This window comes from Nicotiana tabacum, chromosome 12 (assembly GCF_000715075.1).
Source record: "Nicotiana tabacum cultivar K326 chromosome 12, ASM71507v2, whole genome shotgun sequence".
Taxonomy (NCBI): Eukaryota; Viridiplantae; Streptophyta; class Magnoliopsida; order Solanales; family Solanaceae; genus Nicotiana; species Nicotiana tabacum.
The window spans coordinates 116,136,305-116,146,799 of NC_134091.1; the positions used below are offsets into that span (position 1 = coordinate 116,136,305).

At 32.7% G+C, this 10,495-nt stretch overlaps 2 protein-coding genes across 2 annotated transcripts; one reads left to right on the forward strand and one right to left on the reverse strand.

Moving 5' to 3' along the window:
- Positions 1-645: 645 nt before the first annotated feature.
- LOC107808955 (PHD finger protein MALE STERILITY 1-like) lies at positions 646-4,163 on the forward strand. Its single transcript, XM_016633513.2, has 3 exons — positions 646-1,034; positions 1,882-2,206; positions 2,694-4,163. Exons 1-3 carry the CDS (start codon positions 716-718, stop codon positions 4,060-4,062), a joined length of 2,013 nt encoding a protein of 670 aa, XP_016488999.2. The 5' UTR covers positions 646-715; the 3' UTR covers positions 4,063-4,163.
- A 1,311-nt stretch (positions 4,164-5,474) lies between these two features.
- LOC107808952 (CASP-like protein PIMP1) lies at positions 5,475-7,912 on the reverse strand. The gene is made up of 3 exons (XM_016633511.2): positions 7,692-7,912; positions 6,125-6,260; positions 5,475-5,921 (listed from the first exon to the last, which is right to left on the reverse strand). The coding sequence occupies exons 1-3, from the start codon at positions 7,877-7,879 to the stop codon at positions 5,718-5,720; spliced, it is 528 nt and encodes a 175-aa protein (XP_016488997.1). The 5' UTR covers positions 7,880-7,912; the 3' UTR covers positions 5,475-5,717.
- Between the last annotated feature and the right edge of the window lie 2,583 nt (positions 7,913-10,495).

Sequence of the window (10,495 nt, forward strand, 5' to 3'; positions counted from 1 at the left end):
TGAAAAGTTGTTGTTGATTAGTGGTAAATATAATTAGTGACAGATTTTTCTGTTTAGCTACATATTTTGTCTGTCGCTAATCCTTATCTTTTTAGTAGTGTCAGTAAGAGTATTTTACCGGACTTTTTTTTATTTATAAATTTTATAATCCAACGATTCATTCACCTTTATTATTGCGCATAATACCTCCAACATATACCTCACGGTTTGCTTTGCATGAACAATAAGTGTTTAATTTGATAGTGATTATATGTCTCGATTAAGAGTTTAAACTCTAAAATCTTACTTAAAATTAAAGGACTTAGCTAAGTAGTTGGCCAGTAATATTGTGTTATTTTTCATACTAAATAACGTAACTTTCAGCGTGCCTCAACTGACCTTAGAATTTGCCGGGACACAAAGCAATTTAAATGGTTAAGATTTGTCATGGCCAAAAGCATGGCTTTATTTTTTAATTGCATGCATGTAAGTAACTCTTGCTTTCTGCGATAGATTTGCAACAATTCCAATTTCTACAAACATTTCATGCTTATCAACAGGCTTGTAAAAATCTTTTATAAATTTAGTCCTTTTGGCAAAGTACATGTGATCCTTTTTATTAGTTTCCTTTAATTTTTTTAACCTAAGCTAGCTAGAGAGGTTGGTAAGTGGTAACTACTAACTCCCTTTAAATTTTCTTGAAATTCATGTTATTTTGGTTCCTCTTTGTTTGTACATGAAGGAGAAAATTAAGATGTCGAATTTAGATCTAAGTGGATCAAAGAAAAGGAAGAGAAATGACCAAAGGGTTTTTAAGTTCAAGACTTTTGGTGAACAAGGGTTTCCTACAGAGTTCATAGAGTGTAACTTTGAACAAAATGTTAAACTTCTTTTGGAATTTGCACAGCAAGAAGAAAATGGTGATCATGCCATGGCTATCTGGTCATTTCAGCTGGAAGTTCATCGACATCCGCCGATGCATATATTCCTGTTTGTTGTTGAAGAACCAGTTGAATTGTCCCTCAATCCTCATTGCAAACACTGTCAATATATAGGTATATACAAACTTCCATATCTGAGAACTACTGTTTGTTTTTCAACTTTATTTGATCATTGTGTAGTTATATTGTAACAGTTTGTTTAACTTTCTTGATTCAGGAAATATTTATCATGACTAACCTGATAAAAACATAGTAGATAAAAAAATAGTAGCTAACCTGCTATAATATGTTAAGGTATACTCATAAGAGGCGAAGTTAAAATTTGAATTTTATAGGTTCGGAATTCTAATCTCTTTAAGTTACTGGATTCTAAATTAAAAATTTGTATATATTCAATGAATTTTTCAAGATAAAATATAGGGTTTGAACCAAAACTATTGGGTTCGATCAAACCTGTAACGGATATGCTGGCTCTGCCCTAACACTTATAGTGCAAAAAGTCTTTATGTTGTCAACTATATATGTATATTGCAAATGATACGATAGTGAATGTACTTAAGAATAGAAATACTTCGTAACATGTAACTTCATTGTTAGGTTTGTGTCTGGTGAAAAATGGACGTGATCTGTCCCCATATATACACGTAGGAAAAACAAATAAGTGAATCACACTTATTTGAATACGTATTTTTTAATTTCACCACAAAATACGTATTTTTTAGGTTGCTAATCTCAATTATTATAGATGGTTACCAATAAATTATTTTTCGGGTATTATATTGTAAAGATTCTTATATAACAAAGGGTATTAAAGTAATTAGACTAGTTCCTAATTATGTCAAATAATATGAGAAAAAAGAGTTGCTAGCATCAAGGAAGAAGATCTTTGTAATCTTGTGTTCTTATTTTAGGTAGGTTGTTTTTATATTCTCATGGTTGTAGTAATTAAAATGTAGCACAGGCTGGGGAAACCATCTGATCTGCAACAAGAAGTACCATTTCCTGTTGCCTTCAAAGGACACAGTAGCAGCTTGTTTGAGGTATGATAATCAAGGAGCTGGCAGTAACCAAAACACTTATAATACAAATGGTGGTGCAGTAGTAGGAGAAATTAGAAGTAAGTCGTCGAATTTGATTGAATTAGAGGGTCATATAATGCATGGTGTGTTTCACTCTAATGGTTTTGGGCATTTGCTATGTATCAATGGTTTGGAGACTGGTTCTGACTTGCCTGGCCACTCTATCATGGACTTCTGGGATCGCCTTTGCATTGGACTACGTGCAAGGTTTGTTATCCGTTTCATTTTATGCGAACATATTTGACGGGACATACAATTTAGATTTTTTTGTCCATACGGGTGATGTCAAGTAAAAGTTCAAATTATCTTTAGATAGAGTCAATTCTCAACGACTAAATAAAAGCTTGTGTCTAATTTTATGAGAGATGTATATTCTGATAAATTAAGCAAGAGGTTTAACCTTTACATAATATTCCAAGTTTATGATATTCTCTTATTCATATTATCTGTCTTTTAAGGCTTTTACACACTCCTCTGTCTTAATCATATAAATATTTGTCTAAATTACTCTTTATCTTTTTTCAAACGTTTCACTTAATTAATACAATAAGGACAAATCAACAAACAGTAATACTAAATGATTTCTTATTTTTCTAAAACGTCAAACTTTTAAAACAAATTTAAATTACCAAAACGACTAATATTTGAGATCAGATGCAGAAATAATTTTTCTAATATTTTATTTATTTTGAAGGAAAGTGAGCTTAAGGGATATCTCACAGAAGAAAGGCATGGATCTAAGGCTACTCAACACAGTGGCCTATGGTGAGCCATGGTTTGGACATTGGGGCTATAGATTTGGCCGTGGAAGCTTTGGAGTAACTCAAGAAACATATCAAAGTGCAATCAATGCCATACAAAACATGCCATTAGCCTTATTAGCACATCACATAAATAATCATGAGATATTAACAGTGTTATCAAGGTACCAAATGTTATCAGGTCACACATTAGTCACACTTTGTGACACCTTTCATTTCATGCTGGAGCTCAAATCGCGAATTCCAAAAGAAAGTAACCTTAGCTCGTGTTACCCTGGGCTATTGGTAGATAACACATGTAGATGGTCACCTAAACGCGTTGAGATGGCTATTAGGGTTGTTGTGGAAGCCCTAAAAAGAGCTGAATCGCGGTGGATTTCTAGGCAAGAGGTTCGTGATGCTGCTCGTGCTTACATTGGTGACACTGGATTACTAGATTTCGTGCTCAAGTCATTGGGAAATCATATTGTTGGGAAGTATTTAGTTCGTCGATGCTTAAATCCAGTAACCAAAGTTTTGGAATATTGTTTAGAGGACATATCTAAAGCATTCCCTAAGCATGATCAAGGTTTTTGGGTTAATGACTCAAAAGGGAATCAACAATACAAAATTACATGGGTTCAACTTATGAAGGACATATATTTCTTGTACAAGAATATCCTAAAAGAGATCAAGGGAATGCCTAATTACACAGGCATCTTTGCTGCAATCCCAACAACTTCTCGAATAATCTTGGACGCGAAATACTTCCTCAAGGAATATAAAGGGGAGTCCGATTCAAGAATTGAAGTTGATAAATCAAAGATTTATTGTGCAATTATGTTGGTAACCAAGAATGGATTTGGGGTTGAAGAAAAAGTAATGACCCCATTTGAGTGCTTCATATTAAGAAAAGATGTCACATTTGATGAGCTAATGATTGAAGTGGAAAGAACATTTGGGAATATCTATTGGGGACTAAGGAACTTTGCCATAAGATCAATTAACAATTTGAGTCCTATTATTGGTACAGAATTGTTTTTTAATGTGATGAAACCTGGAAACAAGATTGTTTTAGGAGGGGTTATGTCCAATATTGATCATAATAATATAGGGATATTTGAAGGAATTAAGGATAATATTGTTGTGGATTGCCTTTGTGGGACAAAAGACGAAGATGGTGAAAGGATGGTTTGTTGTGATATTTGTGAAGTTTGGCAACACACTCGTTGTGTTAATATCCCAAACCAAGAAGCTATTCCAGATATATTCCTTTGTAGTAAGTGTGAGCAAGATATCCTACAATTTCCTTCACTGCCTTAGCTAATCTATAAGCAAAAGTTCTTTTGAAATAGTAGTTAATATATGTCAGAACTATTTATGCATTTACTACTATTTGAGTAGGAAGAACTGGTTTATGGATATGGGAGTTATAATACTACTCCATTTCATACTATTGCATGTTTTGTTGAAATAAAAAAACTAAGTAATGAGAAATTGAGAATAGTTGTCATAATCTTCTAGATATATATATCTTGTTTGTCATGTACAAGTTCTATGTAAACAGATGGGATCTCCACCAATTATATATTAGGATATCCATTTAAAGCTTATCTAAATAGGCGGATCTAGCTGGGATTTTAAAATTTATAGGCTCCTATAGTAATGTCAAGTTAATAGACAATAATAACTAAGTTTACAGTCAAATATTTATAGATACAATGACCGATCTGGATCACAAGCTAACGTACTCAATAGCTTTTGCGCGGACTATATAGTTTACTTGTCTGTTTTTCCAGTCATTTTAGTTTTGTCTTTCATCATTTATATAAATATTTCTTTCACCTGGCTCGATTAATTTCAAGAGTTATCTACTATCTCATACCAACACAGCTATCGATAAAGAAATCATCTAGTATTTTTGTGTCCATTAGATTTGAACATAAGACCTCAAATTCTCTGACCTATTCTATTAATCACTAGGCCATACCTCTTTGGATGCATTATATAAGCTCTTATTAGAAAGATCACATCCTACCTCCTCCTTTCTTCTCACAAATAATATCGGGGACATCGCCACGTCCAAATATGTCCTTTATCCATTTTTTTTAAAAATCCAATTGAATGACTAGTTTAAGTTATGTTTAACAGTTAGAACTTAAATGTCATGTTCAGGTTAATAAAATGACAATTTTTAGTTAACCAAGTAAATAACCTGTTATGACATATTAAGCTAACTTTGATGATGCAAAAAAAGATAATTATATTATTAGTGTATATAATTTAATCCTTGACTGATAAATTAACCAACATTTTTTCAGCTAATGGAGATAAAAGTTATTAGGATGAATGCAGAAAATGACACAAGTGAAGAAAAGATATATATGTTGATATCTACTTACCCACGTGTACAAACACTTGAGTCTTGACCGTACCTAAAAAGCTACCCCTATGTCCCAATTTACGGGCAGAGTTCTAATTTCGAGAGTCAAAATGATCGTAATTTTTTTTTATCGTATTTTTTTATCGTAAATTTTTCATATATCCTTTATATATTTTGAATTAATAACTATCGTAACTTAGAGTACTTTATAGGCAGTTTTCAAATATGTAATTTATTTACTTCAAAAAACTTAATGATTCTATATCCAAATTCACGGTCAAAATTAAAAAGTTTGACTCTTAAAAATTTGAGGTGTGCGACAAACATTGGGACAAAGGGGGTATATATTCATATTTTCCCTGATTATAGATTCCTTGGGCTATAGAATATACACATCTCTTCGTTATTTTGGATGTCGTACTGTACAAAAACTATATCAGTAACTAACTAAAAGAAATTGCTGATAATAACAAAAATGAAATGGCAATACCTGCATAGCAACAAACATGTAAAAATGGATACACTACATTATTTAAAACTAGAATTGTCTCTACAAATAGGGGAAGCATTTTGTTTCCATAATATTCTTGTTCATTCACTCTTTATGGAAACTCAAAGATGATAATATAGAAGATATTCCACAAGTCACAAATCCAGCCCAAACAAATGCAGATGGGATGTACATCAAGTTCAAGAAGTCATGATATTTTGAGTTATCGTCGTTGTAAACAATTTTCTGTAGATCCATTGTTGCACCTAATGCTGTACCAGCTCCTGTTGCTACTATGCCGAAGATAATCTGCATGAATTTCAAGAAATTAATTTAAAATCAATACGATACTTGTAGTATATATATAAATACGCTAAAGGTCTAAAAAATCTTTATGCTATCCATATATATAAATTAAGTCTTTTAGGAGAACATGAATAAGACTCACTTTTCATTTTCTTATTTCTTGATAGCTATATAGATGAACGAAATTAGTGGAAATTGTTGTTAACCTTGTCGCCATAGAGTTCAATCTGGCGAAAAACCTTGTGGTTTATCAATCGCTTCTTTCTTATGAGGAAATATATTGCAAAAGGAATGTGCAATAGATTGTAGACAGCTCCTGCTATCACAGCAAAAAGCGTATAGCTGCAAAAGAAAAAGAAAAAAGAAGAATCATTCTAGTAAGTACTTGTCTAATTGCTATACTATAAAAAAATATAATATGTATTATACATTTAATGATACGTCCTCAAATAGTTTCAAATATCCTTACTTTAATACTATAACATCGATGGGAGAGGGAACTTTTTTTTTTTGAGGTTCTGACATAATTGACCATTCGGCAAACTTAAGACAACCGCTAGCCCATTATATTTGATTGCAAGTTATAGTCAAAAACTTATTGCATTAGCTACAACAAAATATTCGCTAACCCACCTTATCTTTTTCATTCTGCCTTTTTGCTACGTCCAACTCCACCATCCAATTATAACCCATCATAAATATTAGTCTTTACTTTCTCAATTTGATAGTTCCCGTAGTAAGATTGATATTACATGCACTTAATAAATTTTATTTTTAGTCAAGATATGGTTACACAGAAAAAAAAAAAAAAAAGAAGAAAATTTCGCTATACATGACGGGATGTTTTACTGTACATTACTCCATTGATGATGAAAATTTTTAGTTGCCAAAAAAAATAAAAATCAATATTCTGTTTTTGCTTGTTTTGCATCTTTCTTTTTAAGAATTGTGAAGTGTACTCCTTCTTTTTTTTTTTTTTTAATTAGAAACTGAAAATTTTACTTATATAATACTACGTAAGTTCAAACATAGGATCCATGGAGTATACTCCATTTGTTACAATTCCTAGATACACTAACAGACTATAAATAATTAAAAATTACAGTAAGATGCATCACATCAATTATGTAATGACTGATTTTATAAATGTGTAGTCATTCAATATACAAAAAGATTTGTCACTATACAAAAAATATATACAAAGATTGTCACTATACAAAAAAATAGACTATCACTATACAATTTATATACTAAATAGACTGTCACTATACAAAAAACATACAAAATAAATGTCACTATACAATATATACAAAAAAGACTGTCACTATATAAAAAATATACAAAATAGATGTCACTATACAAAATAGACGGTCACTGTACAATTTATATACAATAGAGTGTCACTATATAAAAAATATACAAAATAGACTATCACTATATAAAAAATATACAAAATAAACTATCACTATATAAAAAATATACAAAATAGATATTTCGGGCTATTAAATATAATATGCTTGGATCGGAGGGACATTTCGGATCAATGAAGAAAAATATGAGCCGTTAAAATTTTGAGGGACTATAGAGGATCATTTTCTCTTTTTTAATCCGAGCGACAAATGACTAAATTTAATTAGTGGATCGCGGCAGAAGGCCGCTCTACTACTTACAACACTCCATCATATAGTTAAATTATTTGAAAAGAATTCTACCCACCGCTCAATGAAATATTTGAATTTTAAAACAGTCATCGTGACGAGAGGGGGAATATACCTGTATGAGCGATAATAATCGTAGGTAAGTCTAGCTCCATTGTCAAAAGTCACTTCACTAGTCTGCAACACACCCCATGATACCAGAAGAGTAGCTAGAGTTACCACCCTTGCACCTAATGTAATCAATGGTATTTTTGATGAAGAGGAAGGTTTTTCATCAAGGTTATACTGAGGATAATTAGACATTTTCCTAAACTCAAAGCCTTTCTAACATATCCCTTCTTTAATCTAATGGTCCTTTTATACTCTCTAAAACGAGTCCCAATATTGAGTGTTTTATATGTTAACTTTTTCTAATTGAGTATATTTTGAACCTGCAACATCGATTAAATCTAAAAGTACGTACTGTCTTTTTTGTTATTTTTGCTTTCTTAGTCCTTTTGTTGTTGGATTCTTGGATTTACAAATAGACAGCTTTCAAATACTATGTTATTTTATTTTCTTTGCCGGCTACGTACGCTAATTGGAGCAAAAGTTATTTGAACCTTGCCAAGTGTAGAGATTAGGGGTACTGTAACGATCCGACTTGTCGTTTTAAAAATTTACGCTTCGTTCAGTGACTTAAGGTCTTGAGCAGCCTCGCAATATGTATTATGACCCGCGTGTGCGGTCGAGTTTGATTTACGGATGATTCGGAGAGATTTGGGACACTTAGTCCCTGAGATGGAAGCTTAAGTCTTAGAATTTTTACCGTAGTCGGAACTGTGTGAAGACGACTCCGGAATGGAATTTTGATGATGTCAATAGCTCTGTATGGTGATTATGGACTTAGGAGCGTGTCCGAAAAATTATTTGGAGGTCCGTAGAGAAATTTGGCTTGAAATGGCGCAAAATAAATTTTTAAAAAGTTTGACCGAGGGGTTGACATTTTGATATCGGGGCCGAAATCCGATTCTGAAAATTGAAATAGCTTCGTTATGTCAAAAGAAGGATTTTGCTGTTAGGACTTTGTTCTTCGCGTTCGCGAAGAGTTTCTCGCGTTCGCGAAGAAGGAAATTTTACTGTTCGTCGGCTGACTTTAGAAGTTCATATCTCGCAATCTATAAGGAATTTGGAGATGATCTAAAAAGAAAGTTGTAGCCCTTTATGTCTAGTTTTCAGAAAGGTAAACTATTTGTCATTTAGAGTTGCATACAAAAAGTTATGGTGGATATACTATAGGCTGTCCAGGAAGAGTTTGGAAATCTCTGTTGCACATGGATGACTTTGGAAGCTTATATCTCGTAATATATAAGGAATTGAGAGATGAGCAACAAATAAAAGTTATAGCCCTTGGAGTCTAGTTGTCAGAAAGTCAAACCAATTATCATTTGGAGTTTTGTATAAAAAGTTATGACCATTATACTAAAGGCTGTCTGAGAAGAGTTTGAAAATGACATTTGAAGAATTTGTTCTTCGCGAACGCGAGGGGAGTCTCGCGAACGCGAAAAACAAACCCCTGGGCAGCAGAATAAAGTCCAAGTTCATGTCATTCTTCTATTTTTGGACCAAGGAAGCTCGGGTGAGGCGATTTTTCGAGAGTTTTTCAAGAAAAATATTGGGGTAAGAATTCCTAACTTGATTTTGGTTAAATTACATGAATCTATTGTTGTTTTTATCACTAAATTAGTGAATTGGGTTGAAAAATTTAGAAAATCCTCTTGGTTTAAATTTAAGATTTGGAGGTCGATTTGTTATTGGAATTCGATAGAATTGGTATGGTTGAACTCGTATCGGAATGGGTGTTTGGATTTCATGAAAATTATGTCGGGTTCCGAGAGACGGGTCCCGCGTTGACTTTTATTGACTTTTTTGGAATAAAATTTTAAGTCGACGTATTATTATCCAGAATTATTTCCGATAAATTTTAATGAAGTTATACAATTAATTTGAATAGATTTGAGCTGTCCGGAGGTCAATTCAAGCAAGAAGGCTATTTTGAAATATCGGCCTAACTTCAAAAAGGTAAGTGTCTTGCTTAACTTCGAGTGGGGGAAATTTCCCTTAGGCATTGAGTCTTATGTGCAACTTGGGTAATTGAAAACTATGTACGCGAGGTGACGAGTACGTACTTGGTTTATATGTGCAAATTTTATTGAGTTAAAGTCTTGAGCATATTGTGTAGCAAATTGGATAATTATTGGCATATATTTTATCATCTACTTGTCGTGCCTAAACCGTTGTTGTTGACTCTGTTGTTATATGACAATATGATGTGATTGTTATTTGATTATTTATGAAATTTCGTGAATTTGCTGGCTTGATAATTATTGGAATTTAATTTTATTTTGGATTTTTTCCTCTGCAAATAATTAATTAAATGAGCTTAAGAAGAGGTGTTTATATAATTGTTGAAAATTTGATCTTTTATGAAGACTTTGCTTTATGTTGAGTAATTTCTATCTCTATTGATTATTTTTGGGTGTTGTACATATTGTGTAGAGCATTTGGCTATTTGCTGTGAAATTAATTGACTTGGTTGTAGCTTTGAAATTTGGTTGTGGCCATTGGGCAAATTGTGATATGAATTGATTTTTGTTATGTTGTTGTGATAATTTCCCGTGTAAATTATTGTGTTGTGTGAGTTGTTATATTGGGGAGATAAGGGTGACATTTCACCATTGATATTATGTGGTTATAAGGGTGGCATTTCACTGTTGTGTTTGTTGGCTATTGATATTGCCTGGGCGGAGTGATAAGGGTGGCTATAGGAGCGATAAGGGTGGCAATATGAGCGATAAGGGTGGCTATTGATATTGTCTGGGCGGAGCGATAAGGGTGGCTATATGAGCGATAAGGGTGGCAATAGGAGCGATAAGGGTG

Excerpts from the sequence above, each read along its gene's own strand:
- LOC107808955 (XM_016633513.2), top strand. The coding sequence starts at position 716 with ATGAAGGAGAAAATTAAGATGTCGAATTTAGATCTAAGTGGATCAAAG. Across the intron at positions 1,035-1,881 it reads CAAACACTGTCAATATATAG|GCTGGGGAAACCATCTGATC; the intron begins GTATATACAAAC and ends AATGTAGCACAG. Across the intron at positions 2,207-2,693 it reads TGCATTGGACTACGTGCAAG|GAAAGTGAGCTTAAGGGATA; the intron begins GTTTGTTATCCG and ends TTTATTTTGAAG.
- LOC107808952 (XM_016633511.2), bottom strand. The coding sequence starts at position 7,879 with ATGTCTAATTATCCTCAGTATAACCTTGATGAAAAACCTTCCTCTTCA. Across the intron at positions 6,261-7,691 it reads GATTATTATCGCTCATACAG|CTATACGCTTTTTGCTGTGA; the intron begins GTATATTCCCCC and ends TTTCTTTTGCAG. Across the intron at positions 5,922-6,124 it reads TTGAACTCTATGGCGACAAG|ATTATCTTCGGCATAGTAGC; the intron begins GTTAACAACAAT and ends AAATTCATGCAG.